This window comes from Mustela erminea, chromosome 4 (assembly GCF_009829155.1).
Source record: "Mustela erminea isolate mMusErm1 chromosome 4, mMusErm1.Pri, whole genome shotgun sequence".
In the NCBI taxonomy this organism is placed as follows: Eukaryota; Metazoa; Chordata; class Mammalia; order Carnivora; family Mustelidae; genus Mustela; species Mustela erminea.
In genome coordinates, this window is record NC_045617.1 from 74,514,704 (window position 1) to 74,535,734 (window position 21,031).

Here is a 21,031-nt window from a genome sequence, read left to right on the forward strand (position 1 = left end):
TTTGAGCAAATATCTGGACACCTTGGCTCAGCCAAGTTGATGTATTAAATTAACCATCATATTAGCTGTAGAAGCTTAAGCAAATAAATAGACCTCTCTGAACTACTGTCTGGGTAAAATTAGGTTAATGATATTTACCTCCTTGAGTTATAAGATTATGTACATATATACCCCCTCCCGCAACGCTCAACCCCGGGATCCCCCCGGCTTGCCTGCCCACCATGGCCGACAAGGAAGCAGCCTTTGATGACGCAGTGGAAGAACGTGTGATCAACGAAGAGTACAAAATATGGAAAAAGAACACCCCTTTTCTTTACGATTTGGTGATGACCCATGCCCTGGAGTGGCCTAGCCTAACTGCGCAGTGGCTTCCAGATGTAACCAGACCAGAAGGGAAAGACTTCAGCATTCATCGACTTGTCCTGGGAACACACATGTCCGATGAACAAAACCATCTTGTGATAGCCAGTGTGCAGCTCCCTAACGATGATGTTCAGTTTGATGCTTCACACTACGACAGTGAGAAAGGAGAATTTGGAGGTTTTGGCTCAGTTAGTGGAAAAATTGAAATAGAAATCAAGATCAACCATGAAGGAGAAGTAAACTGGGCACGTTATATGCCCCAGAACCCTTGCATCATTGCGACAAAGACTCCATCCAGTGATGTTCTTGTTTTTGACTATACAAAACATCCTTCCAAACCAGACCCTTCTGGAGAGTGCAACCCAGACTTGCGTCTCTGTGGACATCAGAAAGAGGGCTATGGACTTTCTTGGAACCCAAATCTCAGTTTGCACTTACTTAGTGCTTCAGACGACCACACCATCTGCCTCTGGGACATCAGTGCTGTTCCAAAGGAAGGAAAAGTTGTGGATGCGAAGACCATCTTTACAGGGCATACAGCAGTAGTAGAAGACATTTCCTGGCATCTGCTCCATGAGTCTCTGTTTGGGTCAGTTGCTGATGATCAGAAACTTATGATCTGGGATGCTCGTTCAAACAATACTTCCAAACCAAGCCACTCAGTTGATGCTCACACTGCTGAAGTGAACTGCCTATCTTTCAATCCTTACAGTGAGTTCATTCTGGCCACAGGATCAGCCGACAAGACTGTTGCCTTGTGGGATCTGAGAAATCTGAAACTTAAGTTGCATTCCTTTGAATCACATAAGGATGAAATATTCCAGGTTCAGTGGTCGCCTCACAATGAGACCATTTTGGCTTCCAGTGGTACTGATCACAGACTAAATGTTTGGGATTTAAGTAAAATTGGAGAGGAACAATCCCCGGAAGATGCAGAAGATGGACCACCAGAATTGTTGTTTATTCATGGTGGTCACACTGCCAAGATATCTGATTTCTCCTGGAATCCCAATGAACCTTGGGTGATTTGTTCTGTATCAGAAGACAATATCATGCAAGTTTGGCAAATGGCAGAGAACATTTACAATGATGAAGATCCTGAAGGAAGCGTGGATCCAGAAGGACAAGGGTCCTAGATATGTCTGCACTTCTTGTGATTTTAGACTCCCCTTTTTTCCCCCCTCTCAACCCTGAGATTGATTTAACACTGGTTTTGAGACACAGACTTTGTTTGGCTATCCCTCTATGATAGGTACCATCAACGATGTTACTAGCCCAAACAGAGGGTGTTTTCTAAATATTAACTGGGGGACTTGATTCAGTAAAGCCACAGATTTATATTTAAATTTTCTTCAGGAATTTTCTAGTAACAAAAGGTCTAACGTAGCCACGGAAAGGGGAATATTGGGTGTGGTTATTTTTCTTCTTAGGCTATATCCCCAAGTTTTACAGACTCCTTTTAAGCAAAGGCTAAAGTGAGGAAGGATAGAGCCAAGTGAGGTAGGTGTCTGAGCCATGAAGTATAAATACCACAAGATGTTGTTTTTATTCAGGAAATGGGGGAGATTCAAGTCATATAAATTCCTATTCTAAAGTTTTCACACCTGACTTTCCAGGATGCACATTTCCCTATGTAGACCAATCTCCTCTCAGTTTCTTCAGTTAAGTCAAAACTATGTGTTCCTCTTTCCCCATATATTTTTGCTTGTTAGTGTATTTCTTGAGCTGTTTTCATATTTCTTTCCTTTCTGTGAAATGGTTTTTTTAAAAAACTTGGGACCACCAAGTTGTAAAGATGTATGTTTTTACCTGACAGTCATACCACAGGTAGACTGTCCAGTTGAGTTGAGAAGAGTGAATTGATAGCTTTTATTTGTTTTTAAAATTAAATTAATCCTGGATAAGTGTTGCTTTTTTTTTTTTTTTTTTTAGGAGTTAGTCCTTGACCACTAGTTTGGTACCATCTCTATTTTGGGTGACCTGTTTCACCAGCAGGCCTGTTACTCTCCATGACTAACTGTGTAAGTGCTTATAATGGAATAAATTGCTTTTCTACGTAAAAAAAAAAAAAAAAAAAAAAGATTATGTACATATACTTAGCATATAGTAGACAATTAACAATAATTAGTGTTCATCTACATGTTATATATATTCAACACCCCTCAATTGTAATGAAATAAATGAATAAAACTAAAAATGGAAACCAAAAAATAATGTTTTGAATATGTAAACTCACAAAGCTGATGAAGCAAAACACAATAGAGAATATTTTATTCCTGTTTACTCTTTATGCTTACAGGGGTTTTATGGTGTTCCTACAACTTGATTTAAGGTGTTCCTACAACTTGATTTAAGGCTCCATTGGTGAGATGCCCCAAACCACAGGTAGGTATGTGTTAATGATCACTGATATGCCCTTTGCCATTCTGAAGCAATCATCTGCTGTCAAATTCTTGTGACATGTAAACCAGCAGAGTTTCACTATTTAAAAAAAAAATATGTTTCAGTATATTGCCCAGCCAAAAGCAAAGAAATATTAACGACCTTTCATTGGGAAGATTAAAATAGAATTTTTTAAGGATGGCTAAATGCAGCCAGTTAAAATAGAAACTGTTCATAATCCCTGACCTTTGCTCCAAATTTTACCAAAGCCTCTTTCTGAGGTTTGAGGAAGTTCAGCATTTCCCCCCAATTATTCTTCATTTTCGCCTCTCTCTGCAGTTTTGTGTTCCAGCTGGAATCTAACATACCCAAACATCCCAGATGAAGCTGTTCTTATAAGATGTCCAGGCCAGTTTTCAAGACTTAAGAAGTTCGGATAGTTCAGATAAGGTTTGGGATCAGTAGCCAAGCATTTGGATACTTACCTAAACTGAACCTTCTAAGTTTTGCCAGATATTAGCTCCTATAATTGGAGATAAATATTACCTCTAATAAGCTCTCCATATCTTAGATATATTGGCTCTCACACAACGTTAAGATGTCACAGTTTGCATGTTTTTGTGGAGATTTTTATTTTGTAATATTTTAGTAAATTACAGTCAGCAGAGGAAATAAAGAAGTATTCGCTGAGCCATTTATATTTTTGCCAATTACAAATATTATTTTATACTTAAAGATGTACAAGTTTTAGGCTTAGAAATGGGGATCACCTAATTCTATGGCAGATAGGCCATATGGTACACAACTAGGATTCACTATTTTTCCCCCAACATAACCAGCATAAATAATAGGTAAATATTTCAGAATCTAGACAGAAAACCAAGTGCAGCAAATTCATTTTTATTTAAAAGAAAGAAAAACAGGGATAATGGCTCAAAATAGCTACTTTGCTGAACACAACTCTCCCCTCCTACTGGAGATCCCAATAAAATGATAGTAAAGAAATAAACTTTTGACAGTGAAGACCAAAGGAAAGGGATAAGAGCAGGTAGGAGACTGTAAGAAATCTATACAAATCAGAGATAAGATGGAAGGGTGTTGCTATGGTTAAAGATGAGCAAGAAAGGGCAGTCCAGAATGTACAAGAGGGAATTACAGGAGGAAGAAAGCTGACCTTCCACCCAAATACAAAATGGTTAGAGGTGTAGGATCAGTTCATCCAGTGGTAAGAGTGAGGAGGAAGGCCAAAAATAGGGGCCCTGTGAGTGTTGTGATCTGTAGCAATCATCGATTACATTATCAATGACATCATTTCCTTTCAATGCATACCACATCCTGGATCTTTCCTGTGGGTGTCGTTTCTCCAACTAGAACGCCTTATTCAACATCTAGGTATCTAGGTATGATTCTCCACCTCTGAGGAAAATCTCTGTCCCTAGCATAGGAGGAAGAAAAAGAAATGCAGTAGACCCAAATCAAGGCAGGAATTACAGAAAGTAAATCATCTAGAGGAACATTTCATAGCTCAACAGTTGAGTAGCATTATCAGATGATTTCTTTTCTAAAGAAAAGAAATAGTCCTGCTTCTAGTAACGTCACTCTAACATTTTTTGTAACTCATAAGAGTTGGCTGAGAAACCTACTGGGTCTTGTTTTGAATGACCTAGAGCGGTGTAACATGGTGAGAGACACACGAGATAGGTTCTTGTGCTGAAGTAGTCAATCAGCGAATTAGACTCATCCAGACATCTTTGGGCCTGAGTGTCCTCATCTTTAAAATGGGGAAGGGGGGATTGGTAAGTGAATTATGTCTCTAAGCATTTTATGCTTTAACAATCAATTGTCCTGAGAATGATGAAAAACTAACATGTTTTTAAAATAAAGAGAAAAAAATTATTAGAAACTTATGGCTATTGAGCTATTAAAGGTTACTGAGCATGACTACTGTAAGACTCATTCAGAAATCTTAAAGAGGGCTTAGAGGGGGAAAAAATTCCACAGAAGCATAAATAACCAAAGAACTTTTATTTTTATTTTTATTTATTTATTTGAGAGAGACAGGGAGAGGGAGAAAGAGACTCCCTGCTGAGCAGAGAGCAAGATGTGGGACTTGATCCCAGGACCCTGAGATCATGACCTGAGCTTAAGGCAGATGCTTAGCCAACTGAGCCACCCAGGCACCCCAATAACCAAAGAACTTAAATATTTATTAAGTTCCCAGCATGGGCATGTATTTTGTTAAGGGTGGTAATATAGCAAAAACAAGGTATATTCCCTACATTCCTGGTGCATACGAATAAATGTAAAAGGAAGGAAGAGGAGGAGGAGGACGAGGACGAGGAGGAAGAGGAGGAGGAGGAGGATGAGGAGGAGGAGGAGGAGGAGGAGGAGGAGGAGGAGGAGAGGAAAATAAAAAGAAAAGATACAAATGATCTGTGATCAGGGCTGTGATAGGTTAGTGTGGGATGCTATGGAAGCATATAGGAAGGGTATCTAATCCAGGCGTAAAGTGTCAGGAGAGTTCTTCCAGAGAAAATTTTGTAGAAAGTGAGCCAGTAAGAGTTACTTCATCAAATAGTAGAAAACACTATCAGAAAAAAAGTTAAAATGGATTAAGCAATTTCTTGCATGTTATCTTTGTATGACAGCCATCAAATGAATAGTTAAACATTTTAATGGCCAATTCCATGAATTTAAGTTAAGAAAAACTTACCAAAACCTTTACTTCACATTTACTACAAAGAAGTGTTATCTTACAGCAATTCAAAATTTCCTACTGTGTGATATAGACAAAGTTTGTTTCCCCATAAAATTCATGTGTTGAAACTTATTCCACAATGTGAACTTATTTGGAGAGGAGTCTTTGGGAGCTATTAGGTCATGAGGTTGAAGACCTCATGAATGGGATCAATGCATTTATAAAAGAGACCCCAGAGGGGCTCAGTTGGTTAAGCATCTGCCTTTGGCTCAGATCTTGATCCCAGGGTCCTGGGATGAAGACCCCCCCCCCCCACCCAGGATCCCAGCGGGGAGTCTCTATTCCCTCCACCTCTCCCTCCACCACTCATGTTATCTCTCTTGCATGCTTTGCTTTCTGTCTCTCTCTCTTTCAAATAAGTAAATAAATAAATGATCTTAAAAAAAAAAAAAAAAAGGAGAGACTCCAGAGAGCCCTTTTCCCCTTCCACCACATGAGGACACAGTGAGAAGAGGGCCATCTATGAACTAGGAGGTGAGGTTTCACCAGACATGGGATCTGCTAGCCTTGATCTTCCCAGCCTTTAGAACTATAAGAAATAAATTACTATTTCTTATAAGCCACTCAGTCTATAGTGCTTTGTTATAGCAGCTTACACTGCCTAAGGCACATTGCAATATTCTGGAGAGTAAATTTTTCAAGGGAGGAAGATAACTATAGGGTGGAGAGGTGAAGAGGCAGAGAGAAAAATGTCAGAAATCAAATTCTTCTTGCTCTGTTAAAAATGAGATAAAAGAGTTTTTCGATAAGACAAAACATTTCATTATAAGAAATAGCAATAGCTAAAAAGAGCTTTGAAGAAAAGACAAACTAAATTTAAAAAGGCCCAAATCTGAAAGCCAGGGACTATATTATGTCAAGATATATACAAATAAACCCTGACATTTATAAAGCAAAAATTGGTGGAAATAAAGGAAGACCAACATAAAAACGTGTAAGTCTTGCAAAAAAACCTTTTCAGGGGGCACCTGAGTGGCTCAGTGGGTTAAGCCTCTGCCTTCACCTCAGGTCATGATCTCAGGGTCCTGGGATCAAACCCCGCATAGGGCTGTCTTTTTGGTGGGGAGCCTGCTTCCCCCTCTCTCTGTGCCGTCTGCTCTGCCTACTTGTGCTCTCTGTCTCTGTCAAACAAATAAATAAATAAAATCTTTTCAAAGAGGTCAGAGACCATACCTGTCCTTTGCCACAGCAAGAGGCTTTAAAGGTAGAAGAACATCTGTCAAAAAAAGCACAAAAGCTGCAAACAGGTCTGCACAGGGGTTTATTAAACAGAAGAGAGAAATAGATGAAACAAGAAACACTGGCTAGGGCTTAAAGAGATCTTTAACAGCCATGGAGAATTCCCATAGACCTATCAAAAAACATTGACAAAAAAAAGATCAAAGGTAAAGTAAAACATACTAGACAAAAAACATACTAGACAAAAAATAAAAAGATCAAAGGTAAAGTAAAACATACTAGAAAACTCAAGAGTTAATTCAATGCATGGCGGAAAAATTAATACTGAGTTTAGAAGAAATGCATATGCAGTATTTCTGGAAATCTTTTCACTTCTTTGATGGTAAGAGAGGAATTGTCAATAAATGAACATAGGCAATATGTGAAAAAACCACATTTTATAAATAAAATATTTTAGAAGATAAATTGAGTAATAAATGTGAAAACATTTGGCAATGTATTAAGTACAACACAGATGTAGAACATTGTCATTAGAACACAGGCTGTTTGAATCTTAGGTATTTATAATCTATAAGTAAAAACTTATCATGTGCTGTGTGACAGTGGATGGTGGATAGAAATGAAAAAGAAGAAAAGAAAAAAAGACTGTAGCTTGTAAACCTCAGCGCAATGACCAATTATCAAATTACAGTCAAACAACACAGCACATCTGCAATCACTCAGAAAACCAAGCTTCATCAGATTGATAACTATAAGATACTGCTGCTTCTGGTAAGACACTTACTTGTTTATTAAAATAAGCCTTTCTTTCGGGGCACCTGGATGGCTCAGTGGGTTGAGCATCTGCCTTCGGTTCAGGTCATTATCTTGGGGTCCTGGGATTGAGCCCCGCATCGGGCTCCCTGCCCTGTGGGGAACCTGCTTCCCCCTCTCTCTGTGCCTGCCTCTCTGCCTACTTGTGATCTCTATCTATCTATCTATCTGCCAAATAAATAAATAAAACCTTATAAAATAAACATTTCTTTCAAGATTTTTTTTTTTTGGTAGTGTAAAATCATCTTTTAAGTTAAAGTCTAATCAATAGAAACTTTCTTAGGTAAAGCATAGTCATGGTATCTTTGTCTTTCTTCCTCGTTCCACTTTTCTTAGCCTCTCCATATCAGACTATTTCCCTCATATCCAAGAAAAAAGACAGAAGGAGGGGGATGTGGAGTCATGCCATTTGATTCACCCAGCTCTATTTATTAAGTTGTTAATTATGCCAAGCCCTAGTCTTGCTGCAAGAGAAAGCAGTGAACAAGAAAGGCACGTCCCCTTTGTGATATACTGCACACCTTTGTAGGAGAAATAATAAAGAAAGACGGAAAGGTAGGTAGGTAAGTAGATAGAAATGAGAAGGATTTTAGAGGTAAATGCTATGCAAAGAAAATAACCGGTGACTATTTCAAACCAGGTAGGGAAAGTCTGTGAAGAAGGGACAAATCTAACATGTAAGAAGGAGCCAGCCATGTAAAAATTAGGAAGAAATCAATTCAGATAGAAAGAAAAGAGATAGTGCAAAGGCCCTGAGGTGGGAGCAAATGTAGCACTTTTGAGAAGTGCACAGTGGGGGGCGCCTGGGTGGCTCAGTGGGTTAAGCCGCTGCCTTCCGCTCAGGTCATGATCTCAGGGTGCTGGGATCGAGTCCCGCATCGGGCTCTCTGCTCAGCGGGGAGCCTGCTTCCCTCTGTCTCTCTCTGCCTGCCTCTCCATCTACTTGTGATTTCTCTCTGTCAAATAAATAAATAAATAAAATCTTTAAAAAAAAAAAAAGAAGAAGAAGTGCACAGTGGGACTGGAGTGTTCCTCGGATAATAGTGGATGAGCAGGAAGATGGGATGCTTATAAGCATGTGGTTGCAGAAAGATCTTGCAGGATGTAAGCCAGAAAAAGGCATTTTGATTTTACTCTAAGAGTGATGGAAAGTCTTGCTGGGTGTTTATCAAGCAAGTGGTAGGATTAGATTGACGTTTGAAAAAAAATGACCCAGCTGCTCTGTGGGACAGAAGAGGAGGCCAGAAGACAAAGAAAGAGCTGCTATCAGCAATCAGGTGAGAGATGGTAAGAGATAGGCTACTGGTAGAGCAGACAGAGAAAGGGAACAGATTGAGTTCTTTAAAAAGTACTTATTGTGAAATATATCATTTAGTGTAAAACGTTAAATTGAGATACCCCAGAAAGGAAATAGTCTAGAATATGTTCCCACATCATTCACCCTAAGAGTTTTTGGAGACAGAGCATCTTGCAGCACTAAGGCTTAAACAGAGAACTAATAAAAGCCAAAGAAACTATTCCTTACCATCTAACTTACATATGAAACAATAGACTACATTTCCAATGTTCTCACAGTGGCAGGAATTATCTGATTTTGAAGAGGTAATGTTTTAGATTGTCCTCCTGCATCCAGTTTGGTTGCCTCAGAATCAGACAGGTTGAATCATGAAAATCAGTAAGTGTAACAAAAGGGAGGCTAATGTACATTCATGAGTACCTGCTTTTGCCAGAACCTGTACTCTGTATTTTTCCATGTATGCCTAACAACAGCTTTGGGAGGTATTATTACCCCCACCTACTAAGTGAGACATAGGGAAGTTAAATAACCTACCCAGATTCATCACTATTAACAGAGCCAAGATTTTAAGCTCTGTTTAAATCCAGAGGCCAAGTCCTTTCCAACTCTGTTACCCTTTGTCTTCTTTTAGCAGAAAGTCTGCACTTTGCTTTTTAGAGCTTTTATTTATTTATTTAAGAAAGAGAGAGAATGAGTGGTTGGAAGGGGCAGAGGGAAAGAGAGAGAAGCAGACTCCTTGCTGAGCAGGAAGCCTATGTGGAGCTCTATCCTAAGACCCAGAGACCTGAGCTGAAGGCAGATGCTTTAATTGACTAAAGCACCCAGATGCCCCAAAAGTCTGCAATTTCTATTAAACATTCCTAATAGTTTATGCCCATGATTCCAAAGTACTCAGTCAAAAAAAAAAAGGAATAATCTAAACATTGTATTTAAATGTAAGATTTTATTTATTTATTTGACAGACAGAGATTACAATTAGGCAGAGAAGTGGGCAGAGGGAGAGAGAGAAGAGGAAACAGGCTCCCTGCAGAGCAGAGAGCCCAATGTGGGCCTTGATCCCAGGATCCTGGGATCATGACCCGAGCTGAAGGCAGAGGCTTTAACCCACTGAGCCACCCAGGTGCCCCTATGTCAATTTGTCTTTTTTCTTTTTTTTAATTTTTTATTTTTTCAGCATAACAGTATTCATTATTTTTGCACCACACCCAGTGTTCCACGCAATCCGTGCCCTCACCAATACCCACCACCTGGATCCCCCAACCTCCCACCCCCCACCCCTTCAATACCCTCAGATTGTTTTTCAGAGTCAATTTCTTAATGATAAACCACATCAACCTAGTGAATATTTTATCAAACTATATTTTAATTACTTTTTTTTTTATTTTTCTTAGGTTTCAGTATGACTAGATAGCCAGTGTCTTAATAGGGTGCCTGGGTGGCTCAGTTGGTTAGGCAACTGCCTTTAACTTGGGTCATGATCCTGGAGTCCCAGGATTGAGTCTCATATCAGGCTCCCTGCTCAGTGGGGACTCTGCTTCTCCCTCTGACCCTCTCCCCTCTCACGCTCTCTCTCTTTCATTCTCTCAAATAAACAAAATCTCTTTAAAAAAAAAAAAAAGAGTTCTCACAATAAATGTTAGCACATTTATAAAAGGTTGGAACAACATTTTTCCATCCTTTCCAGCCATAAAATCAATTAACTCATAAAATCTTCACCTTTTCTCCCAAATCCTCATCACTCTCCTTCCTTCATGAGCTCCCAAGCCACGAAGCTAGAGGAAGCAGGATTTAAAGTCACTTTCAGAGACAAGCCTATAGAAGTGGCCTTCTATGGGACATCCAGATGGCCAACAAACACGTGAAAAGATGCTTAGCATCTCTCATCATCAGGGAAATGCAAATCAAAACTACAATGAGATACTACCTCACACCTATCAGAATGACTAAAATCAACAATAACAGAAACAATAGGTATTGGCAAGGATGTGGAGAAAGGTAAACGCACTTACACAGTTGGTGGGAAGGCAAACTGGTGCAGTCACTCTGAAAAACATTATGGAATTTCTTCAAAAAGTTAAAAATAGAACTACACTAGGATCCAACAACTTTATTACTAGATATTTACCCCAAAGATACAATACTAATTCAAAGGGTTAAATGTACCCTGATGTTTATAGCAGCATTATCAACAATAGCCAAATTATGGGAAGAGCCCAAATGTCCATCAAGTGATGAATGGAAAAAGAAGAAGTGGTATATATACAACAGAATATTACTCAGTCATAAAAAAAATGAAATCTTGCCATTTGCAATGACGTGGATAGAGCTAGAGAGTATTATACTAAGAAAAATAGTCAAAGAAAGACAAATACCATATGATTTCACTCAGATGTGGAATTTAAGAAATGAAACAAATGAACAATGGGGTAAAAAAAGGGGCAGGCAAACCAAGAAACAGGCTTAACTTCAGAGAATGAACTGATGGTTACCAGACGGGAGGTGGATGGGAGGATGGGTCAAATAGGTGATAGGGATTAAAGAGCACACTTGTTGTGATGAGCACCTGGTGATGTATGGAATTGTTGAGTCACTAAGTTGTACACCTGAAACTAATATTACACTCTATGTTAACTGAAATTTAAATAAAAACTTAAAAAGAAAACAAGTGGCCCCAATGAACCTAAAATATTTGCTCTTCAAAACTGTTTCTTTGATAAACTACCACAACTGAGCCAGGAAGAAATTGAAAACCTAAACAGACCCATAACCAGTAAGAAGATTTAAACAGTCATCAAAAATCTCCAAAAAAAACAAACAAACAAACAAAAAACAAACAAACAAACAAACAAAAAACCAAGAGCCCAGGGCCAGACAGCTCCCCAGGGGAGTTCTACCAAACATTTAAAGAAGAATTCATTCCTATCCTCCTGAAAATGTTCCACAAAATAGAAATGGAAGGAAAACATCCAAACTCATTTTATGAGGCCAGCATCACCTTGATCCCAAAACCAGACAAGGATCTCATAAAAAAAAAAGAATTACAGACCAATATCCCTGATGAACACAGATGCAAAACTTCTCACCAAAATATTAGGATCCAACAGTACATTAAAAGGATTATTCACCATGACCAAGTAGGATTTATTCCAGGGCTGCAAGGTTGGTTCAACATCCACAAATCAATCAATGTAATACAATACCTCAATAAAAGAAAGAACAAGAGCCATATGATCCTCTCAATAAATGATGAAAAAGGATTTGACAAAGTACAGCATCCCTTTCCTGATCAAAACTCTTCAGAGAGATAGAGGGCACATATCTCAATATCATCAAAGCCATCTATGAAAAACCCACTGCAAATATCATTCTCAATGGAGAAAAACTGAGAGCTTATCCACTAAGGTCAGGAACACAGCAGGGATGTCCATTATCACCACTGCTATTCAACATAGTAGTAGAAGTCCTAGCCTCAGCAATCAGACAAAAAAGGAAATTAAGGCCATCCAAATCAGCAAAGAAGAAGTCAAACTATCACTCTTTGCAGATGATATGATACTATATGGGGAAAACCCAAAAGACTCCACTCCAAAACTGCTAGAACTCATACAGAAATTCAGTAAAGTGTCAGGATATAAAATCAATGCACAGAAATCAGTTGCATTTCTTTACACCAACAATAGGACAGAAGAAAGAGAAATTAAGGAGTCAATCCCATTTACAATTGCACCCAAAACCATAAGATACCTAGGAATAAATCTAACCAAACAGCCCAAGAATCTATACTCAGAAAACTATAAAGTATTCATGAAAGAAATTGAAGAAGACACAAAGAAATGAAAAAATGTTCCATGCTCATGGATTAGAAGAACAAATATTGTGAAAATGTCTATGCTACCTAAAGCATTCTCCACATTTAGTGCAATCCCTATCAAAATCCGAACCATTTTTTCCAAAGAAATGGAACAAATAATCCTAAAATTAATATGGAACCAGAAAAGACCTCAAATAGCCAGAGGAATGTTGAAAAAGAAAACCAAAGTTGGCAGCATCCTAATTCCAGACTTCAAACTTTATTACAAAGCTGTCATCATCAAGACAGTATGGTACTGGCACAAAAACAGACACATAGATCAATGGAACAGAATAAAGAGTCAAGAAATAGACCCTCAACTCTATGGTCAACTAATCTTTGACAAAGCAGGAAAGAATGTCCAATGGAAAAAGACAACCTCTTCAACAAATGGTGTTGGGAAAATTGGACAGCCACATGCAGAAAAATGAAGCTGGACCATTTCCTTATACCACACATGAAAATAGACTCAAAATGAATGAAGGACCTCAATGTGAGAAAGGAATCCATCAAAATCCTTGAGGAGAACACAGGCAGCAACCTCTTTGACCTCGGCCGAAGCAACTTCTTCCTAGGAACATCTCCAAAGGCAAGGGAAGCAACAGCAAAAATGAACTATTGGGACTTCATCAAGATCAGAAGCTTTTGCACAGCAAAGGAAACAGTTAACAAAACCAAAAGACAACTGACAGAATGGGAGAAGATATTTGCAAATGACATATCAAAAAAAGGGCTAGTATCCAAAATCTATAAAGAGCTTATCAAACTCAACATCCAAAGAATAAATAGTCCAATCAAGAAATGGGCAGAGGACATGAACAGACATTTCTGCAAAGAAGACATCCAGATGGCCAACAGACACATGAAAAAGTGCTCCACATCACTCAGCATCAGGGAAATACAAATCAAAACCACAATGAGATACCTCCTCACACCAGTCAGAGTGGCTAAAATTAACAAGTCAAGAAATGACAGATGCTGTTGATATGGAGAAAGGGGAACCCTCCTCCACTGTTGGTGGGATTGCAAGCTGGTGCAACCACTCTGGAAAACAGCATGGAGGTTCCTCAAAAAGTTGAAAATAGAGCTACCCTATGACCCAGCAATGGCACTACTGGGTATTTACCTAAAGATACAAATGTAGTGATCCAAAGGGGCACATGCACCTGAATGTTTATAGCAGCAATGTCCACAATAGCCAAACTATGGAAAGAACCTAAATGTCCATCAACAGATGAATGGATAAAGAAGATGTGAGATATATACACACACACACACACACACACACACACACACACACACACACACACAATGGAATACTATGCAGCCATCAAAAGACATGAAATCTTGCCATTTGTAATGATGTGGATGGAACTAGAGGGTATTACCTTAGCAAAATAAGCCAATCAGAGAAAGACAACTATCATATGATCTCCCTGATATGAGGAAGTGGAGATGCAACGTGGGGGGCTTGGGGGTAGGTAAAGGATAAATGAAACAAGATGGGATCAGGAGGTAGACAAACCATAAGAGACTCTAAATCTCACAAAACAAACTGAGGGTTGCCGGGGGAGGAGGGGAGAGAAAGGGTGATTGGGTTATGGACATTGGGGAGTGTATGTGCTATGGTGAGTGCTGTGAAGTGTATAAACCTAGTTATTCACAGACCTATACTCCTGGGGCTAATAATACATTATATGTTTATAAAAAATAAAAAAAAATTATTCAAAAAACGTGTTGCTCTGTCCCCCTTTATTTTTTTTTACATTCAGCATTTTATTTTTTATATAATTTTTTCAATTTATTTTCAGAAAAACAGTATTCATTATTTTTTCACCACACCCAGTGCTCCATGCAATCCGTGCCCTCTATAATACCCACCACCTGGTACCCCAACCTCCCACCTCCCCACCACTTCAAACCCCTCAGATTGTTTTTCAGAGTCCATAGTCTCTCATGATTCACCTCCCCTTCCAATTTACCCCAACTCCCTTCTCCTCTCTAACACTCTTGTCCTCCATGATATTTGTTATGCTCCACAAATAAGTGAAACCATATGATAATTGACTCTCTCTGCTTGACTTATTTCACTCAGCATAATCTCTTCCAGTCCCGTCCATGTTGCTACAAAAGTTGGGTATTCATCCTTTCTGATAGAGGCATAATACTCCATAGTGTATATGGACCACATCTTCCTTATCCATTCGCTCTGTCCCCCTTTAATATGATGTCATGTCAACTTCAGCTAGGACTTCCAAACTTTGACAAATTGTGTACAGAGTGAAGATTCTCACTTAGGGTAAACATTGCTGTGGCTCTTGTCTGCATAAAGAACATAAAGTAATAAACAGAAGATAGTGAAAGGTAACTGCCTCTTTTTTTTTTCCTTTCATATTTGAAAGAGCCAACAGAGCTCCTGTGTGCAGAGACACTAGGCAAATATTTACTTTTAAGAAAAAGCTGATGGAATCTTGTTAAAAATGTTTGTTCAGATTCAAATGTCTTGTTATGCTCCATTTTCTTAATCTGTAAATATTTGAACCACATTTGTCTTCACTACCTGAATCATTTCCAAAACTTTTCCCTCTAAATTTCTTCTTTACAAAACTTCTACCCAGTCAAAATGGGAGGCCAAAAGTTGAAGCTATTTTTCAAAGAAAAATAAACTCTTGATTTTATGCCCTCCCCTTCTCCAAACAAAAAGAAACAAAAAAAAAAATGACCTTTCCTCCCAGATTTAAAAAAAGAAAATAAAACTATAAAAGATACTTGATAAGATTTGAATATAGGCAAGTACTGCTAATTTTATCAGGTGTGATAATGGTATTAGGATTAGAAAAGAAAATGTCTTCATTGTTTAGAAGTATGACAAAATATTGTTAGATGAGGGTTTACCATGCCCCTAAATAATTTTTAAATAATTCAGAAAAAAAGTCTTAATAAAGTTAAAGAAAACATGGCAAAAATTTCTACTGTTGGAGCTAGAAATCTAGTACACCGTCTTAATTGGAAGTAGATGCTGGCTACAGCAAGAGCCAATTGTGAGGTAACCACATAGAATAGTCTATGACTCCCTAAAATCAGGAGCAATAACAGTAAAATCAGCACACTATTGTACAATTGTTTAAATGTTTCTGTATCTTTTAAATTTTCATACTAAGCATTTGAATAAATAAACTGAAATGCATAATTTTAAATAGTCACCTTTGGGAAAAATGTCTAGAGTGAATGCTTCATAATGAAAGTGGAGGAGGCAACATCTCCTAATCTTAGTTGTTTGCCAACCCAGTCAATGTCTTGTCTAGATGATGGGGAGGTAAAAAGAAAGTGAAAAATGATTTAGTCAAAAAACAACAAAGAGTTAGAAAACTTTTGTTTCTTGTAGCCAAGTGGCAAATCCGGTCAGTAATACTCCATACGAAATGTGAACATATTCATGTTAAAAAAAATACTGTCTTCTCAGTGTTTCTCAGTGTACTTATGAATCAGCATGAGATCTTGTGAAAACACAGATTATGGTCAGTGGTTCCATCAGGATCTGATAGTCTTCATTTCTAAAAACCTCCACTGATGCCATTGCTGCTGGTCCATAGATCCACTTTGGGTCACAAGGGCCTACCATCCAGACCAAATATAGGCCCGGTGAATGTCAAAATACAAAGATCTATCTTCCACCATGTTTTATATGTATTATACAATCTTTCCCATGCAGAGACTTACAGATTCTCTGTACATCTATATATTTAGAATCTTGGAACCCATACTCACAGATTGCTGAGATTTCCCTTTTTATGCAAATGTCCATCAAAATAGAGTTGTATTCCATCTGGTCCTCTCCTTTGATTAACAATATGCTATGAAAATATAAGTATAAAGCAAAAATTCATCTTTTTTTAAATTTTTTATTTAATTTTTTATTTTTTATAAACATATATTTTTATCCCCAGGGGTACATGTCTGTGAATCACCAGGTTTACACACTTCACAGCACTCACCAAAGCACATACCCTCCCCAATGTCCATAATCCCACCCCCTTCTCCCAAATCCCCTCCCCCCAGCAACCCTCAGTTTGTTTTGTGAGATTAAGAGTCACTTATGGTTTGTCACCTCCCATTCCCATCTTGTTTCATTTATTCTTCTCCTACCCACTTAAGCCCCCATGTTGCATCACCACTTCCTCATATCAGGGAGATCATATGATAGTTGTCTTTCTCTGCTTGACTTATTTCGCTAAGCATGATATGCTAATGTTCTAAATAGAAGATAAAAGAATTTATATTATTCTGATTATTTGGTGAAATTCTTCTAAAAGATTCAATACTTTTTTTAAAGGTTTTATTTATTTATTTGGCAGACAGAGATCACAAGTAGGCAGAGAGGCAAACGGGGGGGGGGCGGGGAGCAGGTTCCCTATTGAGCAGAGAGCCCAATGCAGGGCTCGACCCCAGGACCCTGAGATCATGACGTCAGCTGAAGGCAGAGGCTTAACCCGCTGAGCCACCCCAGGACCCTGAGATCATGACGTCAGCCGAAGGCAGAGGCTTAACCCGCTGAGCCACCCAGGTACCCCAAGATTCAACACTTTTAAGGGAAGTCTTTAACATTCACTCTTATAATTTGGAATTCTATTAAATTTTATCACTGACTATAATAGTAAATGATATGTATATTTTTATTGTTACCTTCAATTATTTGTCAATATTATATTTATGACTTAATTTTTTCAGTAGAATTAGAATTTCAGATGTCACCTTTAAAATTAAGTATAAGTAATTAAATATATGTATATATTACATATATCATATACAATATTGTGAGTAAATTGGTAGCATACAATAAATGGCTTGATGTGCTTGAGAGCATTTTCATTCTTGACATGACTTAAAGTCTTGGTGGCTAAGGTAGATTGTATTTTCCAAAAGTTGAAACACCTATACAAACATCTATATGTTCTATTTATAATGTGACTGGCACTCTTCCCAGTAAAAGGTGGTATCTACATTCCCTCCCCTTAGATCTGCATGGGTGCTTGTGACTGACAAGACCAATGTAACACAGCAGAAGTGATGCTACCTGACTTCTAAGGCTAGGTCTCTAGAATCCAGCCACCATTTTGTGGTAAAGTAAAGGCCATGTGGAGACTTAAAAAAAAAAAAAAAAGTGGCTGTGAAAACCAACAACCCCAGCTAGAGTTCCAGTCAACATACATATCAACCACTAGACATGCAAATGAACAAGTTTGCAGTGCTTCTAGCTTCCAAACTCTGCATCTTCTAGCTGAGACCCCAAACATCATGACGCAGAGAAAAACTATCTCCTCTGTGCCCTGTCTGAATTCCTAATCTAAGGAATCTCTGTGAAATAATAAATGTTTATTTTCCTTTAACCAACTAAGTTCTTGGGTAATGTATTTATACAACAGTAGGTGATTAACATACATTTTGGTATCTGGAACTGAGTATTGCCATAACAAAAAGCTAAAAATGCAGGAGTGGCTTAGAAATTGAAAGAAGAGCAAACACTGGATGGATTTTGAGAAGCCCATCTGTGAAAACTCTAAAGGGTCTTGAACAGATTGAACTGAAGTATTAAAAGAACCTTGTAGTCTTCTGCAAGTGATGTGGGAAACAAAGGCAGAAGCAAATGTAGATAAAATTAAATATCTTTATAACCTTCTGCCCATTGACAAATACTTGGGATAGGCAGTTTTTAAACTTCCTCCTGGATCCAGAGTCTTCTTTGGCATATGAAAGTCCTTCTGGAATTTCCCTTATACTTACTTCTCCAACCCCAAGGTATATAATCATTTACTCCTCAAATCCCCAAGGCAGCAGCCAGCAGCCAACAGCAGCTCTTTTTGTCCATGGGTCCTGTGGACAGAAACTACCTTTTTTGGCACCAAAGACAATAAACTACCTTTTTGGCACCAAAGACATCTAAAGAATTCTTTCTTGGCTGTGGGCTCTGAATCCCACTCACCTCACCAACATTCAAAAAACTACATCACAAAGTTGTTGGTAAGGGCAAAAAAGAAATAAGGGAAATACTATTGGAAAAAGAAAAATGGATCTTGGTTATGTTGGAGCAGTTTACCAACATTTTTGATTGTGATAAGGTAAGAACATAAAAACTGTACCTCATGAACTGGGTGAGAGAGTCAAGAGATTTCTAGGCACTATTAAAAGCACCATATGGATGCTTCTTCGGCTTATAGTAAAATGCAACAGAAGAGAGAAGCAAAGAAAGGACTGTTGAAAAGCCAAGAATCGTGGCCTCTCCAGACTATACACAATGCTAAAATCAAGAAGTTGCCTCCAAGTAGACCCAATCCAAGGCCCAATTAGGAAACATGGTATAAAGATAAAACTAAAGGTGTGACTGGAAAATTCTTTGTTGAGACCTCAGGAAGAAAAAAGACAGTGCCTCCAAGAACTTTTGTCAGTAAAAATGCCCTCAAGGAGTTTGAGTGGTATCCTCTCATATAAATAACTGGGCTCCTCTTGGGATGTCCTGGGTGGCTCAGTCCGTTGAGCATCCCACTCTTGTTTTCAGCTCAGGTCACGATCTTGGGGTCATAGGATTAAGCCCTACTGCGTGCTCAGCTTGTAGTCTGTTTGAGAAGCTTTCCCTGTCCCTCTCCCTCCCCATCTGCTCCTCTCACTCCCTCAGACCTCTCCCTTGCATGTGCATACTGCCTCTTTCTAAAATAAATAAATAAAACCTTGAAAAAAAAATTGGGCTCCTGAGGTACTTTCCCTCAGGAATTTCAGAAGAAGCCCACAGTAGATCAGGACTTAGCATCCGGAGAATGGGGAACCTTCCTCCACTGTTGGTGGGATTGCAAGCTGGTGCAACCACTCTGGAAAACAGCATGGAGGTTCCTCAAAAAGTTGAAAATAGAGCTACCCTATGACCCAGCAATTGCAGTACTGGGTATTTACCCTAAAGATACAAATGTAGTGATCCAAAGGGGCATGTGCACCTGAATGTTTATAGCAGCAATATCCACAATAGCCAAGCTATGGAAAGAACCTAGATGTCCATCAACAGATGAATGGATAAAGAAGAGGGGGTATATATATACAATGGAATACTATGCAGTCATCAAAAGAAATGAAATCTTGCCATTTGCAATGATGTGGATGGAACTAGAGGGTATTACGCTTAGCGAAATAAGTCAATCAGTGAAAGACAACTATCATATGATCTCCCTGATATGAGGAAGTGGAGATGCAATGTGGGGGACTTGGGGGTAGGAAAAGAATAAGTGAAACAAGATGGGATTGAGAGGGAGATAAATCATAAAAGACTCTTAATCTCACAAAACAAACTGAGGGTTGCTGGGGGTAGGTGAGAGGGAGAGGGTGGTAGAGTTATGGACATTGGGGAAGGTATGTGCTATGGTGAGTGCTGTGAAGTGTGTAAACCTGGGAATTCATAGACGCAGATCTGTACCCTTGGGGCTAATAATACATTATATGTTTTTTTTTTAAAGATTTTTTATTTATTTATTTGACAGAGAGAGACCACAAGTAGGCAGAGAGGCAGGCAGAGAGAGAGGAGGAGGCAGGCTCCCTGCAGAGCAGAGAGCCCGATATGGGGCTCGATCCCAGGACCCTGAGATCATGACCTGAGCCAAAGGCAGAGGCCCCAACCCACTGAGCCACCCAGGCGCCCAATACATTATATGTTAATTAAATTTTTAAAATAAAAAAAAAGAGAGAATCTTAGCATCCATATTCATCAGGGATATGGGCCTGAAATTCTCCGTTTTGGTGGGGTCTTGGCCTGGTTTGGGGATCAGGTAATTCTGGCTTCATAAAAAGAGTCTGGAAGTTTTACTTCTGTTTCCATTTTTTGAAACAGCTTCAGGAGAATAAGGTATTATTTCTTCTTTGAATGTTTGGCAGAATTCTCCAGGGAATCCGCCAGGTGCTGGCCTCTTGTTTTTGGGGAGGTTTTTGGTCACTGCTTCAATCTCCTTATTAGATATTGGTCTATTCAGGTTGTCAATTTATTCCTGATTCAGTTTTGGAAGTTTATAGGTTTCCATGAATGCATCCATTTCTTCTAGGTTGCTTAATTTATTGGCATATAACTGTTGATAATAATTTCTGATGATTATTTCTATTTCCTTGGTGTTAGTCATGATCTCTCCTTTTTCCTTCATAATTTTATTAATTTGGGTCATCTCTCTTTTCTTTTGGATTAGTTTGGCCAAAGGTTTATCAATCTTATTGATTCTTTCAAAAAAACAGCTTCTAGTTTCACTGATATATTCTATTGTATCTCAAGTTTCAACTTCATTGATCTGTGCTCTAATCTTGATTATTTCCCTCCTTGTATGTGGGGTTGGCTTAATTTGTTGTTTATTCTCCAGTTCTTTAA

General features: G+C 38.6%; 1 protein-coding gene across 1 annotated transcript; it reads left to right on the top strand.

The window, feature by feature from the left end:
• The first annotated feature begins 202 nt into the window (after positions 1-202).
• On the top strand, positions 203-2,443 carry LOC116588485 (histone-binding protein RBBP4-like). The gene has a single exon (XM_032339610.1). The coding sequence runs from the start codon at positions 222-224 to the stop codon at positions 1,497-1,499; it is 1,278 nt and encodes a 425-aa protein (XP_032195501.1). The 5' UTR covers positions 203-221; the 3' UTR covers positions 1,500-2,443.
• The last annotated feature ends 18,588 nt before the right edge of the window (positions 2,444-21,031 follow it).